Raw genomic sequence first — 20,278 nt, 5'->3', positions numbered from 1 at the left:
TGGTATTCAATAATCCACTTCTTCAGATGGTATCATCTGCTGATTTTCCTCACATTTGGTCTATCAACACACTTTTCGGAGTGCTGCCAATGCAAAAGGAGCACTTCTGGGAGACTGCAATACACTAGCAAATCCTCAATTACATGGCTAGTCTGCTATTGGTTTCTTTAATACATTAATAAAGCTATAATTTCTGGAAATCTGTGGTGTGGATCTTATCAGTAGCATCTGTTCTGTACATGCACAGACATCATCTGAGCCTGACAAAGTGCATGTGTATTGCTTTACTGACAGCTTAAAAATACACCTTGAGATTAAGAGCTTTAGAAATACTCCAACTCGAACAAATGAAAACAACAATGAACTACAAGACTCCTGTGCAGCTATGAAAATCACAGGCTTGGCCATATGACCTGTTTTTCATAGACAGTATTTCACCTTCTGCAAGTAGCCCCCAAGAGATTGGTTTCTTTGTGAGAAAGCTGGGGTACCATTCCCTTTCCCAGTGCTATTTTCAGAATAAAATACCCTACCCACTGCAAGTCAGGGGGCAGAATCTGAGCCTCTGTTTCCAAAACAGATGACAACAGTCTATGACAGAAGCCTAAATAAACACTTGCCTTTTGTTTGTTTGTTTGTTTTTAAACTAGTCTTATTTTGGTTAATAATTGACATGTGTAGATAAACTAGTTTTCCTACTTAGTCTTTAGACCGGTGCTTAATTTTTATTACAAGTGGATGTTGCACATGAGAGCATTTATTATTGGGCCTCAGAGCAAGCGCTACAATTGCATCGTTCATTCTTGGTATCAAATTTCATCATTGGCTTACTGTCTATGTTAACTATTTGACCTTTGTGGTTTTTTGTGTCTTAGTGTTCTCAAGAAGACATTGCAGATAAACTTGGCACAGATATCTCTGCAACAAAAGCAGTGCGCATTGCAAACCCCAAAACTGCGGAATTTCAGGTGAGATAAATCAGATAACATTTTGAGAACAACATTGTCCTGGATTCTATACTTAAAGAGGAAAGAAAGGAACCAATGGGAAAGATAATTTATAAACTATAGAGCTAGTTTTCCTGCATTAAAGAGGATATGCATATTTATGTGCTAAACTTGCTGGCAGTCAGTCATTCTCTGTTACTTCTTCACTGAGAAATACCTCATTCGGTGTGAAATACTATTGGTATTTCAGTAACGTAAAATAGCACTCTCTGAACGACAGCATGTGGCAAAATTGAGCTGCCTTATTACAGAAAATCCCAGATGATGGATCAACTCCCACATTTAGAACAGCCATTCAATATAAATGGAACTACTAGACCTGGCAATCTCTACACTTCCTGGGCACTGGATAGGAAATGTTTTTTTTTTTTTAAATTATTAACCATTATTACTCTTTTTTAAAAATTAAAATTCTGTATTGCTCTTAGGTATTTTAATACTCATTTCTAGATCATTTGATCTTTGCTGGAGCAGAGAGTGAGAACTCAAGTACAGTATTCTCAGCAATTCTGAAAATACCTGAAAGCATACTCATAGTTTTTGTGTTTCTTAAAAAGATGCATTCATTAGTTTACAGGCAAGGTAAATTTAGAGGCTTTGCTCCCCCCCCCCAAGAAATACAATACAAATACAGTCTTTAGAAAGATTTAGAGAAGTTTCAGCAGTCTGTGGGTATTAATGTTTTGTGATTTGTGTGTTTTTTCCTTAAGATCTTCTTCAGTCAGTCTGATTTCTTTGAGTGTCTAAAACACCTTTTTAGATCTTACCTCTAATACTAAGAACAGTCGTCTGCTACTCTGAGGTTCAGGAACAGAACTTTTTGATACCTTAATGTATTTTGTGTTCTGTTTGGTACCACAAATAAGCAGTGATGCTAGACACTGTTGTAACCCGTTTAGACTATTATCACCTCTTCGTATACATCATTTGGCATGGTGATTATAGCTGAGCAATACAGAATGTATCACAAACAAACAATACACAGTGTGAACAAGAAGTGGCAGCCCCTCTAGCCAGGTACAATTTCAGACCCCTGTTCTGCAAGGACTGCAGGCCTTTGCAGCAGCAATGCTGCTAAGCAGTTACATTATATTATCGGCTGAATATTCCTTGTGGCAAAAGTAGCTTCAGTCTTTTAAAATCTGTAGGCGTCCCTGAAAATTGGAAAGGATGACTCTTTGTGAGGCACTGTAAGCTTCCAGCTTTAGATGCTAACTGTGATGGGGTTGTCAGGGTGGCTTTTCCCCCATCCCCTATCCTCTGGCAGCACGACATGGGCAGGATGATGCCAGGGACCCTCTTCCAGCTGTGTTAGGACAGTAAGAACAGTAATAGGATTTGCCTCTTTCCTGGCTCTTTGCACACATTTTCTGTATATTTCAGGTTGTTCACAACTGCAATGTATCAGTTTCTGTTACTTAGGTTCTGCTTACGTCATTCATTGGTATCAGGAGGTATCAGGATAATATTTCAGATAGCACTCAATTTTTCTAAAATAACACTTACAAGTGAGATGATTTTTTTTTGCACTTCGTTCAATATTACTTGTTTTTCTACCCTGCATGGCAGCTCAGGCACCTGTGAAATGATACCTATTCTTAAGCTCACATATAAGCTCTTTCAGAAAATGCAATATAAAGAACAGTTAGAGAATTTACATTTTCCAGTTTAATAATTGTAAAGCAAAGATGTTTAATCGTAAGAGATAAGTGCAGTATTTGCACCTGACTACTTTTAAACTCTTGTCACACATGAAAAAAAAAAAAAAACATCACACAAAATTAAGAAAACAAACATTAGCTATTTTGGAAGATATTTGACTTGCAGCATTTGTGTTTGTCCTGCAGGTGGCACGTACAACCCTCCTTCCTGGGCTCCTGAAAACTATTGCTGCCAACCGAAAGATGCCATTGCCGCTCAAACTCTTTGAGATTTCTGACATTGTAGTAAAAGATCCTAATGCAGGTAAGAAAAGGTTCCTCAAAATCTTTGGTAATAAAAAAATATTTACATAACAAATGATGATAGTAAGGAGATTTAAATTTCTTTAAAAATGTAATAGTCATTGAATACTACATTGTATTTTTTATGTGCACAGTGCAAAAGTTAAGAGATGGGCAAAACAGGCTAGATTTTAAAGTGGCTACAGATGTGGTTCCATTTTAAATGCCTTCTCAAAAGTGCAAGTAGGTGCACTGCAAGTATTTTTAGGCATCTAAATATCCCTTAAAATCTGTCAGGAATACTGCAAGTCTGCAAGGATAAATGCAAGACAATTTTGCACCAAAAAGAACCTACTCCAAATTGCTTATGTCGATGCTCCCATGCTCTTAATGTAGTGCTCCTTTGTATTCTTGTCAGAGGTAACTCATGAGAGAAGCTGGTGCTGTTTTCAAGTGGCACAAACCTTGGAAAGTAGTAAATATCAAAGGCGTGCTGCTAGTACCACACTGGAGCCTGCTTAAATGCTGCAGTCTCGAAGATGCGCAGTGCTGTGCCAACCGAAAAGCAGCATGTCTCGAGCCTGGGAAGAGCAGGTTGTTATGTGCAGACAGATTCTATTCTGGAGAGCTGTAATTCAGCAAAAAATTTCTGGGCCAGTGTGTCTCAACATGAATCCCTTTTCCATCTTTCTGTCACCTTTAAACAGGATTGCTTGTATTTCTTCTCCAAAATTATCTTCTGGAAAACTGACGACTAATATGAAGAATTAGATTGGTAGCACAGATACAGGGTGAAGAACAGTGCAAGTCTGTGTATAAAAGTGTATAAATAAATAAAAAAACCCGACAGTAGAAAACTTCCCTTCTCATCTATAAAAATATTTTCCTTATCTTTCCATTTCATCCAACTATGCTAAGAAAGCGTGGCTGCCTTTGAATTGTTCTGTAACCCTAATTGTTTTACAAACAACAAACAAAGCAGCTAGTTTACTTTTTAAAAGCTTTAGTGAAATCCTTCCTGTGTTTTGGGGCCTCTTTGCACTGATTTCACTGTACAGGATCAAAAATTCAAATTATCTTTTTTATCTGGAAGAAGGTATCAAAGTAAAGTCAACTGTAAAAATGTATTTTTAAATGTAAAAAAAAAAAAAGGCCTAAAATTTACTGAGTCATTTCTTTCTGTGTGGTATACTAGGGGAAAAGGAGTGCATAAGCTACAGCTTTTGGGAGGAAGGGCACGTGCACTGGGTTAAAACTGTGAAGTTTTGCCTCTCAGTGAGAAAGGCTGGCATGACTTTAAATTCAGCAGCAGCGACGGTTCTGTTGTTTCATTATCTAGTTTCAGATTTTAGTGGTTGTGTTTAAGGTATCTGGGATCTGCAAAACAAAGGTTTATATAAGGCATAAACAAAATGACAATTAAATTGCTTTGGTGATGTATTTAATTTGTAGATTACTATTTTTTTTGTAAAGAAGAAAAAGCCTTGCCAAGCAAAATAAGCAGTTTTAGCAAACCATATAGACTCTTTCTTTATTAAATACAGACAGTTCAGTGGTGCAGCTCATTCCTTGTTGGGCGTGCAGTTAGCTGGAATGCAAAAAACATGGTACAGATGGCAGAAGAACATCTGCATTCTTCAGAACCAAGAGCGGGGCTATTTATCTTGGACTAAGGAGTGTGTTTATTCTGGCTTTATAAAATTTCCAAGTTAAATTGTTACTTTTATTTCATGTGTGTTAATTGTAGCTCTTGAAAGCTTTCATTTATGTGGATGGCTGCTTAGCAGTTTTGTAAAGACTGATTTGGTAGCGTACTTCATTTTGGTGGGAATCATTGCAACAGATGACAGATAAAGACTTGAGGCAGCAGCTTTGTGTCCTCTGCTCTTGGGCAGCCCTCCCATGGGTTGAGCACTCGCAGACTGCGAACAGTATCTGCGATTATTTTTAATGTTGTGGGCAGAATAACTATTGTCTTTCCCAAATTTAACTTCCAAAATTAAACTTGCCTAACTCTGCAAACACTGCAAAATGTGGGGTTGTCCTCTCACATATGGAATGAGATTTCCTGTAGAAGGCTTATGTCATCAGACTGACTCATTTAATTTTATTATTTCATGATTTTGGCATGCAATTAATAATTTAAAAAGTATGGGTCAAAAGAGTACTAACATTAACTGTATTTGAAATGGCATCTTGTAGTCATTCATGTGTGAATGGACCTAGCTCTTTTAAACACACTGGTTTTCAATAAAATACCTTCTTACACAGAACTCATGCTTACCCAGGTGAAATGAACATATTTCTCTTCAGACATATCTGGCAGAAAGGTTTGACGTACTAAATTAGCAAAATGTGTGCCAGATTGAATATAACTAAATGGAACCAAATCTGGGCAGAAATGTTTCTTCTCAAGGCAGGAGGAAATGTGCTGATTTTGAGTGTGTTACACAGCACTTGTGTGGTTAGCTTGTAACACTAGATAGGCACTTCTTATAGGATAGTTAATACTAGTTCAGTGTATAAATCATCGCTTTACACCACCAGTCCTAACAGGGAATAATTCCCTTTCCCTTGCTGCAATGAAAGAAATGAATCCATTAGAAAATCACCTCTGACCAGTGATCTCGGGGAATCTGGGAAGCTTAGCACACGTTTAGCACAATTTACACCATTTGTGACTACAGCTACTGCCATATTTTGAGGCATTTTTCCAAACTCTCTGGAAATGTTAGTTATATGCAGAAGAGAGTTCAGGATTTTTGTGAGGCTGAGAGATAAGTTTAAGTGAGCAGGTGCCCCCTTTCAGACCAGCAAGCCATTTTTCTGAAGCATCTCTAATTTGGAGGGGGCAGCATACAACACTGCTTTATCTTCCTCTGAACTCTCTTGGCTCACGTATTCCTAACCAGCTGCCCAGCCTTTGGATTGTTTTTCAGCAGCATCCCCAGGAAGTGCTTTGAAGGCTCAGAAATATATATATATATAATTTACGTTGACATACTTGGCAGGCTTACTTAAAAACCAGAATTGTTTCATGGCATGACACAAGAGATCTCTTAAGTGAGTTATGAAGAACTGAAACATTTCTAACATCCACCAGCTTTTGCCTACAGTTTCCAATTCTTTTTTTTTTTTTCTTCCTCTTGCCTATAGTGAGTGAACTTCTGTTGTAATATAACCTCTGTAAAGGAGTAAATTTTATAACACAGCTTTTTTGAATGCTTGAAAATGCATCCTTTCCATTACCAACGATTTCTGCAGTTTAAAACATGAGGTATAGAAATTGTTGCATATGTTTATTTCTGATGCTTTAGTTAAGAATAGTGATCTGAAGACACCACTGGCTATCTGAATAATAATGAAATTAAAATTAAGATAGTTGTTACAAATTCTGCTAGCGTGATGACTAAGAAAAAAAGGAAATCATTCTCCTGAATGTCTAGCCCAAAGAATGTACTGTCTTAGGGACGGGAAAAACATTTTCTGTTTTTCTGTTGCTCAGTACAACACAAAAATAAGTTATCCAGCATTCATGACTATATTACTGATTAGTATCTTAGTAGAGCTGGGAAACAGAAATGCATAATGATGGCACTGAACAGCCAGCGTGTTCAGACCAGAAATCAGATGTTGCATTTATTGATACTTTCTGTGTGGCCTTTTCTGTGTGGCCATTTTAACTTCAGGATTGGATTCTCCAGCATTATTTAACACTGCAAATTATTATAATAACAGGAAAAAGATCCTGAGTGGCAAAATACAGACTTACTGCCACAGTAAGTTCAGCTTTCAGTGGCTGTTGAAAGAACCTGCAGCTTTATTGCCAAGTTGCTGCACTAGAAATTTGGAATGAGTTCTGGCTCAAAAAGGCTGTGCATTCATCTTTTGTGTAGGCCCTTGCTCCTGTATTTTGAAGTCCTTTTTAATCTGTGTATTTCTTTCTAGCCACTTGATAAATGTTTTCCTGTTTAGTTTTTGACAGATTTTTTTGTTACTAAATGGTTAATTGGAGCAAAGGAACAAGATGTAAATTTAGTTTAAAAAGAAATCTCTAATTTCTGATGTGGCAGATACTAACATTTCAGGGAACACTCAACGAGTACTCGAGTTTCTGCTCGCATTTAAGCTCACCGTACATCAAGCACAAAGATGGGCTCTGGTGGGTCAGACCAAAGGCTCCCAATAACCTGTCTGTGTCACTGGCAGAAGCAGGAGAGCAGGTACAGCGTGTGTAACACTGCAGAGCGCTCCCCTGTCCCCGGGCCGCGAGGAGCTCAGGGGCTTCCTGACTCAAACGTGGTTCTTTGTCTGTACTAACAAGTAACAGACTTATCTCCTATGAACCTCCTCTGCCTCCTCAGAGCTGTGTAAACTTGCAGCACCCACAAAATCCTGCAGGGAAGAAGTTTCACTACTGAACTCTGTGCTGCCTGAAGAACCCGCTCCTTGGCTTGTTTTGAGCTTGGCTCCTGACAATTTTGATGTCCTCTACTTCTTGTATGAAATGCAGCAGCAAACTAACGCCTGTAGAAGTGAACCATCCGAGGTGCTCAGTTCTAACATTTACATCCAGAACTGCATGGAAATACAATTCAGACTGTAAGTGCAGCTGTAACTCCCACCAAGTCACTAGCTGTACAGGGATCTTTAACCACACTCTTTCTGTGTGCAGTATGCAGTGCAGTGCCTTTTGTTCTGGGAACACTGAATCCAGCCAAGATGTTTCATGACCAGAGGTCCTGACATGCTCAGTGTGAACACAAGTTGACTGTCTAAAGAACATTATTCACCCTAGCATATACCAGGTTTCATATGCCTTTCTTTTGGGTAATTTCTGGAAAGAAATATGAACGCCCTACGCATGCAACAATGTGACATGGTGCTGCCCTACCTTAACTTGCAGACCAAACAGACTTGCTCTTTTAAATCATTTATTTTTCATTCCTTCAGTACTGAAGAAGTTCTTATTCCCTCTTTCTCCTCAAACATTACAAATATTTATAGATCAGAAGGATTTTTATTTTTTCTTTTAAAGGGAATGCAATTGTTGTCAGAAAATACATTTCCTCCCTATATCTAATCACCATTAAGTGGAAGAAAAAGATGAGAATGTCCATCTAGACATGAGCAACTAGGAGACTACGGAAGCCAGAGGACTCTAGAAAGGGAAGAAACTGATGCATGAAAATCTGTAACTTGTTGCGCTATAGATCAATATTACAAAGCAGTGCAGGAGATCAGCTGGTGACTGGCACACACGTAAGCTGTCCTTTGGACTAGCTCTAGCCCGTGTGCTGCATACCCTCCAGTGGTCGAAGGTATTTAGGGGCCCTTCTGGAACCCCTGTCCTACTGAATTACAACTGAAAGCAGTCTGGTTTACATGCTGCAGGGCGCTTTACAGCGTGAACAGAAGCACAGTACGTGGGGATGATCAGGAGATTTCCTCCAAGTACAGGTCTGGTCCAAACTGAAATGCAGCATGTATACTTAAGATGCATTCAAAGCATATGAATGTCCAGAAGAACAGTCCTTCCCTCGTTTCAGCAAACTTTGCCCTTGTATACACCAACCTTGCTGAGCACACACTTGCACTTTAACCTTGAGAAGTTAAAGACCTGAAGGCAATAATTGAGTTCACATTAATCAGTATTTTTAATTTCACTGCTGCTAACTGACAGCTGTGTCAATGGACTTGTTACATTCCTAGATTGTTCCTCTCAAAAAGTGAAAATGTTGAAACCCAGAATGAGTAAAGCTTTGAAGTAAGTCAGAGTAGTCCTGGAGGGTGTATAGTCCAATGGCGTAGCCTAAAGGTACAAGTGTAACAACGTACTACTACATACACATTTTGAAAGTCCAAAAAAGAAAAAAAGTATTCTGATGAAGTCAAAAAGGTAAGAAAACTTACAGCAAGGAGAAGGCAGGAGTTTGACTTAAAGAACTGTCCAAAATGGGAGACACTCATGTCAGTCTTGAGTTAGTGAAGTGTAGCACCTTTTCATAGTCACTTGGTTTGGGGGATGGCAAGATGATCAGGAAAAGCATCAGTTGTGATCTGGAAACCTGTGTGAATTTAGATCTTTTCACAGATCACTATGCTAACGTTATTACTCATTTCAAGTTGTGAGCTAGTTGTTTTGTACTGGTAGTTGTTCTGCAGCTGCGTTCTATAAATATTTAGCTTTCCCACCAGTATGACAAGTTTTCTGATGCTTACTGAGTATTTGCATTTTGGCTAGTCTGTTTTTAATTTCTTTAACGCTTAACTATATACTTGGTACCTGTCACTGTGTAGAAGATTCTTGTATTTAACAACCTTGTTTCCTGCGCAAGGCATAGGATGCTTTACATCTTTCTCTCTGTGAGAGTCCAGTGGGTTAAAGAAATCCCATTATTTCCTCAGATTGTGACAGGTGTGTCAGAGAAGCCATTTTACATACTCATTTCTCCTGTCAGCCACAAATGCCTCACTGTACAGCAGAAGAAAACTGATGCAAAAGGCAAGGTTGAAAGTGTGATAGTTTCCCAGATAACGTAATTGTTTCCTCCTTCTTTAGATGTAGGTGCAAGAAACTACAGGCATTTCTGTGCAGTTTATTACAACAAGAGCCCTGGGTTTGAGATTATCCATGGTTTGCTGGACAGGGTCATGCAGCTTCTGGAAGTACCACCAAATGAAGAGAATGGCTACACAATCAAGGCAGCTGAAGGTAAGACAGAGCTGCAATGTACAGCTCAAATGTTCCCCTACAACCTGAGGCGATTTTCTGGTGGTTCTCAGCAACACGCATTAAGAATTAATATTATCTATATGCTATCATACTGTGGTGTAAGTGAAAAGGCATTAACTGCATTCACTGATGGAAAATGAGATTGCTGTCTTTCTGTGAGCTATTCTGAGTAGTTTTATATAAATTACAAGTTGTCAGCTTTTTAGGGAGACTTATAGTAAAGTGTATGCCATGAGCTTTGTAGATTGTTTATAATGAATTAGTCCCCTGATTGCAAAAGTAGGTAGGAATTCACTGAATTGATGAATATGCCAGATACCCCCTGTATTGTCTTTGGCTAACAATGCCTGGAAAAGACAACTTCTTACACCTAATTTTTTAGTTAAAAGCTTTACCTATAGCTTTTATTCATATGTACCTTTTATTTATATATTCATATGAAGATGTATGCCTTATATATCTTTTATTCAAGGAGCTGCTGTCTTTGAGTCTGAACCTGCTGCTTAGACAAGTAGTTGTATAACAGCCCTCTTCCTCCTCCATACAGGGCAAGCTGCACATGAATTAAAAATAACATCCTTAAGTGCAAAATCTCCTCTGTGTATGTGCATATGCATGAAAGAGAGAAAGCAAGCGGGTTGACCCCATTACTTCATGAAGGGAGCGTAGGTTGATGCAAGAGAGCAGCATCAGCAACTAATCTGTACTGCTACCTAAAATAGCAGTGTAGTAAATACAGTATAGAAAAGCAAGACTGCAGGGATAGCAGCTATGATTCTACTTATATGTCATGTATTGGTGTTCAGAGATACGAGACATTGACTCAAATTGTCTCATCTTGAGGAAGCATCACCATTCTGCACATACTGAAAGAAGCAGCACTGACAGAGTCCCTGGCAGCCTGACCGAGCTTGCCTATTCATAGAACTTTAATGAAAAAAATCATTAGATATCTCCCTGTTGCACGGAGTGCTGCCAAGATGCCAAACATAACCCTCCGACTAAGCAGCCTCCTGGCACTTCAATGCACACGTCGCTTTGTCAAAAAACAAGAGAGAAATAAAGTGTCAAAGTAGTATTTTGCTCAGTATTGTTTAGGCAGACTTTGAAAGGTTTATTAGAATATTGTTACTAGGATTCCCAGTTTGACCAGAGAAATGTTTAAACGATTGTACTTCCTGCTCTAGTTCTACCAAGCACAGAACAGGTAATCGCAAAGCTCCTGATTTGGAATGGGGAGGGAGGCTGGTTAGAAGATCTAGGAGCTGCACACTCAGCTCTCATTGAAGTCACACCAAAGTGTTAGTTCCCTTTTCAAAATCCTTCTGTTGCTTGGTTTTGAATAGACATAAAGAGTTTGCTTTAGTACTGAAAATATTTGCAAGTGTTTTATATTTTGTACAGTAGTATTTCAGTGATGTATGGCTGGCTCCAAGAAACTGGAAAAAAGATCAATCCTAACACAGTGAAGAAGTTATTTCTATATACTAGTGCTGTTGAGTATTCCTGATGCCGTGGGATTTGTAACGCCCATTCAAAATCCCCGCATTCCCGTGACATTACTCCACAATGCTTTTAGTGTAAAGGATGGATTATGCCTTGTCATATGCAATATATTACAAGCCGTTTGTGGCTTTTGGCTATAGAAGAACAACCAAGTGCATACTACTTTCTGTTTCATCAGTGATTCAGAAACTCTGAAGTGGCGCATAGATTCCTTGCAGTTCTCCTGACATTGGAATTTAACCTTGGTGACACTGCAGGCGGCTGATACTCAAGTGCTGCAGCAAATGCAGTGTCACTGCACCAGCTTGCTTAAAAGACCTTGACTGCAGAGATGGTTGGAAAATTGAAGGAGCTTGGGGGATTTTTTTAAAAACTTGTTTTGCAATCTGTCAGTTAAGCATGTGTGAGCAAGAAATGATAGAGTAAGGTCAACTGCTGAATGAAAAAAATACATACATCTTGTAACATCTTAAGAGACTGCAGCACAATGAAATAATTCAGAACAGTGCAGTTACTTCAGAAGCCTTAAACCAGGCTGTTACATATGGCATGGATTTTTAGATGCATCTTGATGGAGCACACTCTTATTGCCTGTGCCAAATTAAAATTTGTACAGTGAGACATGGGTTTATCCTCTGACTCAGATTTGGAAAGATCCTGGATACTACTTCTGAATGTGATATTAAGGAAAACTTGAGACTAGTAAGTAACACAGTGCAAAGGTGGGGTTTTAGTCTAGTTTTTTTTTTTTTTATTCTTTGTGTAACTGATTAAAATAGTTCTAGTGATTACTGGAAAACAATACAGGAAGAAAAAAAAACAACCACAAAACCCACCATCCCTCCCCCCCCCAAAAAAAAAAAAAGAAACCCACATTTTAAATGAGCAACAAAGAATAGAGAGAGATGTATTGGGCACCTATTTGATTCTTGCAAATTCACTTTGAAAAACAAAATGCCTGTAGTATAGCCTTGTTTAGTCCATATGTGCAAATCACGGTTATTTAAGCTCCTTCTGTTCTACCAACACCCAAGTGCCCTGTGATTTGACCTTAAGGTCAGAGCCTTTCTGCCTTTACAGCAACACCTGTGAAAAAAGTACAGATGAGAGAAAATATGGGTGAAATTGTGATGTTCCCCTGGCCTTTGCACTACGCTTTGGTGTAATCTGAGCTAGGTAATAAATGGAGAAGAGCTATTCAGAGCAGCCCTGAGGAAGAGAGGGGGCTGAGTGACTGAATTCAAGGACTTCAACATACATTTAGCACTCAAGGCTTTTCAGTTTCTTAAAGTTACTAATGGAACCATTTTTTTTTTTCATATTATTACCACTAATATACAAAATTAGAAAGTTTTAATACAGAATTCCAAAATACTACCCGTTGTTTTCAAATACACAGAATGGACTTCTTGATATGTTAATAAATCCTGCTATTACTGGCCTAGAAAAGCATTTTGGTTTTTTCTTTGTTTTATAGCATAGGCATCCATAATCCAACGTAGATTGAAAAGAATACAGTTATTGCATCAATCCTCAAATTTCTACATGCTCCAGAATAGAAATTTTTGCATAAAATTATTGAAGTTTTAGCCAGTTCCATACCATTAATCAGATCTAAAGATCAGTATGGATGTGTATGATTAGAAGGTAAACAAAATAAAATCAAACTTTTTAAACAATAAAAATACGGCTAGAAAGAGCCCACATATTAGGTCATCTATTGTCAGGTAATTTTATTTAATAAAATTATTTTTTAGTTCACTTTCATTAGTTTTAGTTCCCTTGAGTTGAAAACTAGAGGCATTCTGATAAGTATACTGGAAGGTATTAAAGTTTTAATCTCTGCAGGAATGGGTACGGCTTCTGCAACATTTTGGTCACCTCATGCCTCTAGCCGGCCGTCCAAAATGACTTTCTTCCAGAACTCGGGACCATGATCACAGGAAGTGATATTAATCATGGGATTTGGGTACACAGGAAAGTCTTACTTAGGCTAAAAAGAATGAAAAAAGTCTTAGTAGACACTGACATTGATTCTTTTGAATTTCACTTAACTCTCGGATTCGTATATTTTTTTTTGCTTTAAGTAAATGTTTGTGCCATTCATTCTTTTAGGGTAATCAACAACTTAGTGAGGCTGAGAAGTCAGCTTGTTTGCGTTCAACGTAAACGTGTACTTAATAAATGCGTACCGAGTCTGGCTTCCTTCAGTAATTGACAGTTGTCTTTCAAAAAAAGAATTTGCCCTCCCTTCTTTTTACTGCCCTTATTTAATTAAATGAAAGGTGTGGTAAAGTGTAGAAAATTTTAATTCCACAGTAAATCATAGTAATAGCTTCTCATTTAGTAAGGTTTAGCTGTGAAATTAGGGGTGTAATAGTTATCTCCATAACTAAGAACATCAGTAAACATTTGCTTTTATAATAATAATTATACAACAAGCCACAGTCCAAATCTTAAAGTTAACCTCAGTCCACGAGAGGAGGGAAGTCTGGGACTAATTCAGAGTTACGTGGATAGAGCTGAACCGCGGCATTTATCTCTGGAGATCAGTTTAAACTGGGAGACTAATACACACAGATGTTTAGTACCCAGGTTGAACTTGGCATTATTAATACCTGTTTTATTTTAACAAACTGTAGCTTGATTGCTCTTAATGGCAATCCTGGCCTTTCAGTTGCCTGTCTTGGCAGCCATTGCATTGTTCATGGATGTCAATAATTGTGTATTTACTCATAGATAACTAAAGGAAATGTGCCAATTTTACGATGAAGCCTCCAAATATCATTTGTGACATACCAGAAGATATCAGTCAATTCTTAATGCATTTAATTGGCATTTGCAAATACATACTTTATAGGGGATATTGCATCCTTGTATTTATCTACGAAGCTTGTAATTTGAAAGACTATACTAAGATTTGTTTGATAACATCTATTTTCAATAAAAACATATCAGCTGGTAACTGACTGTATTCAGGTCCTCTGCATTTCACATTTGCCAATTCCCTTTTTTTTTTTTTCTCACCCAGATTCAATTTAGATCATCCACCTTGGAACACTGTCACCACATTAACATTTTTCTAGTACTACAGAACTGCCAGTGTTGTTACTATAAGTTAACAGCAGCAGGTGGGATATTTGCTTTGAGAATTGCACCATAATTCTGGTGCCTAAGACGCCCAGCGTCTCAGAAGCATCCTCATCCCAGTGGATGTAACCAGATTGTTAATTCTGAATTTTTTTTTTCAATGCACTGGAAGGCACCTTATTATACTCAAGAATACCCTTTTTTCCAAGATGAAAAGAAATATTTATTAAAAACTTATACATTTGTCTCACATAAGGAGTTCAATGAGTCTTCTTAAAGTGTCTCTACCTACAATTTGTTTCCAGTAATCTTAAAAATCTTTCTAATGCTGTCTTTGTTACCTGTCATTAATCTTTCCTAATTTATTCAGTTCCTTCATGAATTTTCAGGCACTGTTATTAATCACATTTCACAAAGTGCAATTTATTTCTCCGTACATAGCTTTTCTGATTTTTCAGCCACTTTCACTTCAGTGCTAAGTATGGATAGGGTTTTAGCCAAAAATCTTCCCAGTTTTTGTTGTGAAACTAGTACTACTCGTTTATCAAATAAATTGTTCTTGAAGACCTTCCACTCCTATTTTTCTGTTTAGTTCCTCCCAGTCAGTTTCACGAATTAACAACACTAGAAGGTAAGGACAGTTTTATTAAATCTGACTGATTTTAGTCCTTTAAAATGTATTACTCTAATTCTGCAAGGAGTTTCAGGAGTTCCAGCACTATCATTACAACAGCTTAGTTACAAGTCATTTTGCAAAATCAGATGTTTGTCACTAGTTCTTGTGGCTTTCCCAGTGTTGGCCACTACTTCGAAATCTAATGAATTTCTCATCCTTTTCTCTTCAGCTATTTTCCTTGCCGCATCAAGAGAGCTTAGTTTGAGTGAATAACTAGAGTTCTAACAACTCAAAAAACTATCTAATAAAATGGATGTGGCTGCTCACTTAATGTCCCTTTAATCATTTATTATCTTTGCTCTTTATTTACTTCCTACAAATGCAGAACTTCAGATTTACAGGAACTAAATCCCTACAAACTTAGACCAAGTTTATTTCTGTCATATCAGGCATCTTCCCACACCAGTGTTGATGCATCAAATTTGGTTGTAACCATTTTAACACCCAAGAAAGTACCTGGCAAAGACATGAACCAAGCAAGTTGCTTATATTATTTGATTAGTCAAAGTGGGAGTCTATAGTGTCTGGAGTTTCCCCAGATAAACCCGATTTACCAAGATTTGACAGCACACTGTAGGACGGGACACCTCAGAGGGGACGTGCTGTTGCACGTGATGCAGTTACGGCAAGTGACACTGACACAGTTTGTGACAAAACCCATAGTTTGTTTCTGGAGTCTCATTTCATTAGTTCTGTGTTATACAGTTAATTCTATTATGTAAAAAGAGCCCATCAGAAGCGAGTTTGAGGAGGGCTTTTTCTATTCCTGTGGTTATTTCAGCTCTTCATCTGAAAGTTTTTTAATGTTTCTTCCCAATACCCTTCAAATATAACCTGTTTGCACAAACCATATCCCCCCTGCTCCAAAAAAGGGGTCTCAGGTAGAGGAAAAGCACATTGCTTTAGCACCGCACAGGACAATAGAAAGTTGGACAGGCTTAGACTTCTGAGTCTTTTAAACCTTCATCACCAAATTATGTTTGACATGCTTTTTCCCCACATATGAAATGAAGACGTTCAATGGGAGAACAAAGATTATATTTGTTTCTCAAATTCAGAATGTTATTTCAGATGAGAAACTCTTTTGAATTGGTTCAGAAGTAGGTTTCCTTTAGTATAACAGTGGGAGGAAAAATCTGCGGTAACTGCAAAAGTGTCTGGGGAAGGGTGTCAAGTCAACTTGTAAAGAGACACAGGCCATCTTCTCTTTTTGCAAGTACTAACTAATTAATATTACGATGTTTTTCTCCCCATCACATTTTATTCTGACAGATAAGGGATGCTCCAAGAACTAGCAGCATTTCTCCTAACAGACTTTTCATTTTCTACCAGTTTTTGTCTACTCCCAGAACCATCTAAAATACTGGCATTTGTGTTCCTGAGCTCAGGGTGTTCATTTCTTCTCCTTGACATTAAAGCTTTGCTTTTCTGCTGTTCCTTTTCTGGGGAGGCCTCTTCAGAGTTTAATTCTTTTCCCACCCCAAAGGAAACTATCTTTTTTAATCATACATCCTAAGTATGACAGATAGAAATCTTCCTTGCATTAAGAGTTTTAATTATCTGGCACAGCTTACATTATATAACATAGAATTAGGTCATTTCCATTTTTTCTATCTCCTTACATTTTAACATAGAAAATTATTTCTTAATCATAAACTATATTTTCAATATTGCAAAGCCTTCTCTAGCAAAGAGCTGATTTATCCAAGCCAGCAGCAGAACTAGCAGCAAATTGCACGTGTCGTATCTGCGAGCAGGGGCAGCGGTGGGAGCGGGGAGAACCAGGGCGCACGGCTGGCTGCACCGGCTGCTCTGCTCGAGTGCTACAATTCATCCTTTGACTCTGTTTTCACCTCTTGTTATGGCCAGAGACCAACTAAGTGTCTGTATGCTTTCATTTGCACTACCATATTAATGCTATCAATTGTGATCGTGTTGAATTTATAGTTCATGGTTCAGCAGTTCTCTGATCTGGTTGGATTTTTGAACTGTGATATGGAGGCAGAGAGGCAGTGCTTCAAATTTAATCTTACATACGTTTTCTAATATTTATTTATGCAACTGAATTTTAAACAGGAACTTACAAGATTTTGGCTCAAACATTTGGACCAAGATGAATGCAGGATCCTAAGATTAATACTTCTGTTGCCTGTGGTGGAGGACTTGACTTCACCTTTTGCTTTTCTTTGTTGTGTATGTATTAGAAGGCAGTAGATAAAAAAGAAAAGGTGCAGACTCAACCTAGTACGTGCACTGGCACAGGACCTTGTTGTTTGGGTCCAGAAGCAGAGCAGCATACTGGTTTTAGACCCGCTATTGCTTCTGGTCCAGGCTGGCTCCCACTTGGCCAGTTGGGGCATTTCTGTTCCCAGTGCTGCAGCCTCAGCCACAGGGCACCAGTTTGCAACAGGAATCTGAGCTGCTAACAGTCCTGATGGCTGCTGAGATTCATCGTTTAATTATGTATTCCATGCTAGTTTGTCAGGTCTTTTTCTAAAAGGCATGACATGGTAGCTGGGAAAGTGCAACATCAGGTGTGCGTTATCTGTCCTGGCAAGTAACATCAAGTCACTGGGAGGGGAAGACGCCTTGGTCTGGGACATGAAGTAAGTAAACAACATGCAAACTAAGCATGACATACTAAGGTAGACTTGCAGAGTGATTTAGTGCTGGTTCTTGTTATTCTCTAATGCTTGTATGAAAGCAGAGCCTGAAAGCTAAATCTGCTGCCTTAATGTGCGTACACAGAGTATGTTATACCCCCTACCATAAAGAATATGGTCTATTGTTTCCTAGTTTCTGAAAAATTCTGATGTTTGCAAGCATGAATTATTCCTTTAGATATTTAAAGAGAGATAAAAAACAGTCATGGAACAGAAAGACATGAAGTGTTTTAGTATTCAAAGCTTTGTGTTCTCTAACTCAAGTGAACTAGCAAGATATCTTAAAAAAAAAGCTTTATTTGGGATTAGGAATTCTCTAATTTTATAAATAGCTGTGACACAATATCAGCTTAGTCTTGTGACTTTTAGACAGGATGGAGTATAACATTTCAGATAAGTCTGGATAAATCAGATAAAACTGGCCTAAAAAAAGATTAGCTGTGTAATAGTAACTCTGCAGTGCAGCTAAACTCTAGTGTAGAATTGCTGTTTCTCACAACTGCCACACAGATGCAAATTTATTGAGCTTTAGACACAAATACTGATTTCCAGAAAAATACATGAAATCTGATAATTTTTTCTAAGTTTCCTACTCAAGACAAGTTTTTCTGTACGCCTTATTTAAGCAGCCACCCCAATACTCCAGCACTGAATACATTAAATCCTGTTATCCAGATCAGTGACCCAGAACGTCTGCCTTCCCTAGCCTCAGCATCCTCCCAAATACTACCTTCCATTAGGGAAGGCAGGAACACAGCAATTTTACCCAAATAATCTTAAGTATCTGATACTACTGTAATCCTGAGAATAACACAGGCGAATAAAGAGAAACTCCAAGCCTGTTACATTCATGAACCACTTCCTGACATTCAGCAACACCAAACATCCTCTGTTAAAGCTCCTGGGACATTCTACAGCAAGACTAAAAAATAAATCTAGCCTAGAAGTCCATGTTGGTCTCTGTTCTCAAGGGAAACGAAGGAAAGGATTGCTAGTTAGACCAGTCCCCAGCTCATCACTGCAACTCAAACATGACTTAACAACAGTTCCCTCTGGACCCAAGCAGTATTATGATTATTTCCACACAGTTTATAGTAAGTTTGTATTTGTAAAACAGTTATCATTGATCCCTAAATAATCTTAAATATAGTCAAATACAGAATAGTATATATTCAGCTGTAGAGTTGCGTATGAGGGTTCTTATAAAACAGACAAATTCATTTTTCCTCACACCCTCCCCGAGACACAAGTTAATAAAACTGCAGCCATCACCTTATTTGTAACACAAGAAGATGATTAATTGACTGACCACTGCAAATCTGTGGATGATTCTCCACATTCCCCAGCCTCACTGTCTGCACAAGGACTCTTACATTGAACTCTGGTTTTGAATATCCAGTGTACCAGTGCAGGTAAATAATTGATTGTCCCTTTACCCTTTGGTGCTGTGCCCTGTATGTGGAGGCTTTTGAAAAAAACATAGGAAGAAATCAGAAATATGACAGAAATTTAGACAGAAGAAGAAGGAGATTGGGGATGAATATTAAGGCACTTACCTGAAATTTGGTTGTACTGATTGAAATTTCCTGACATGTCATTACAGTTGGGTGTGGTCTGGGGAGTGGAGGTTGTTCTGGCACAGCTTTATTCGGGAGTTACAAACCAGGAAACTAATGTCAATAAATATCCCACTGATCCCAAAGTGTGAGTTTTCTGGACATGACAGTATATGGGGGAAGAACTGCTGACAATGTCCAACTCTAACGAGCAATTGGTCTCTCCGTATGTTCCAAAAATCATGCAAAATTTGAGATGTCTGTGATTTTAAAAGATAGCTGAAGGTAAAGCATCCCATGACAAGATACGATTTTGAGGTTGCTGTTGCTTTGGATAAGGTTGTGGGAGCCTGACTGCGCTGCGTGCATGGGCAAGAAAAGGCAGTTGCCTTTTAAAATACTGACTGGTCTGACAGCGTCCTGTAACTTTGCATTTGAGCACATCTGCCAAAAGAAGGATTTAGTCAGAAATGTGAAGAACTTGATCCTAAAAGGAAAAACAGCGTCCAGCCCCCCACAAAACTAAATTCCATCCAATGTAGCACAGGTAAAATACTTGCCCAGGTGAGTCAGGGTGAGGTAGTGAAAGGGCAGCTGGAGTGACTGAGGGGGTGGAGAATTAAGATGAAAGACTTCGGAGGCCAGCTGAGCTCTGCTCTATTACCTTCTTAAGCTTCAGCTTCCGATGTTCCTTCAAATTATAGGAACAAACGAGTGGGTTTGAAGGCTTAGTGCAACTGTAGGCCTATACTACTGCTTTAATCTATTTCTTTTTGAAAAGGAGGGAGAGTAAGGCAGAGAACAGAAACTGTGCAAGGTGTTTGACAACAAAGAGTGCAGGGACCTCTGAGCTCTTTGAGGGTCAATTAGCCAGAAAATGTGCTAAAGACTACATGCTCTATTGGATTATTGGCCCAAGAATTAGCCCAAAGCAATCAAAGTGGCCCCATTGCCCGACTACAGAGAGGCAATTACAGATTTTGAAGACATGCTACAGAAGCTTTAATTAGAGATATTATTTCTACATCACTGAACACTGGAAATTAAATTCTTACTTGCAGCCACGAGAAGTAGCTTTTGTCTTTCACTGGCCTGTAGTGT

General features: G+C 38.4%; 1 protein-coding gene across 1 annotated transcript in view; it reads left to right on the top strand.

The window, feature by feature from the left end:
- The window catches only part of FARSB (phenylalanyl-tRNA synthetase subunit beta), a 39,319-nt gene that overhangs the window by 14,849 nt on the left and 4,192 nt on the right, over nt 1–20,278 (top strand). The window contains exons 14-16 of the mRNA XM_065640003.1: nt 876–968; nt 2,855–2,972; nt 9,513–9,665. Of these exons, the coding sequence (XP_065496075.1) occupies nt 876–968; nt 2,855–2,972; nt 9,513–9,665 (364 nt within the window). The remainder of the gene's footprint in view (nt 1–875; nt 969–2,854; nt 2,973–9,512; nt 9,666–20,278) is intronic.

The sequence above is a fragment of the Caloenas nicobarica genome, chromosome 8 (genome assembly GCF_036013445.1).
Source record: "Caloenas nicobarica isolate bCalNic1 chromosome 8, bCalNic1.hap1, whole genome shotgun sequence".
Classification (NCBI taxonomy): domain Eukaryota; kingdom Metazoa; phylum Chordata; class Aves; order Columbiformes; family Columbidae; genus Caloenas; species Caloenas nicobarica.
Note: the sequence above shows the minus strand (reverse complement) of the source record. Positions and strands in the feature narration are given on the sequence as shown.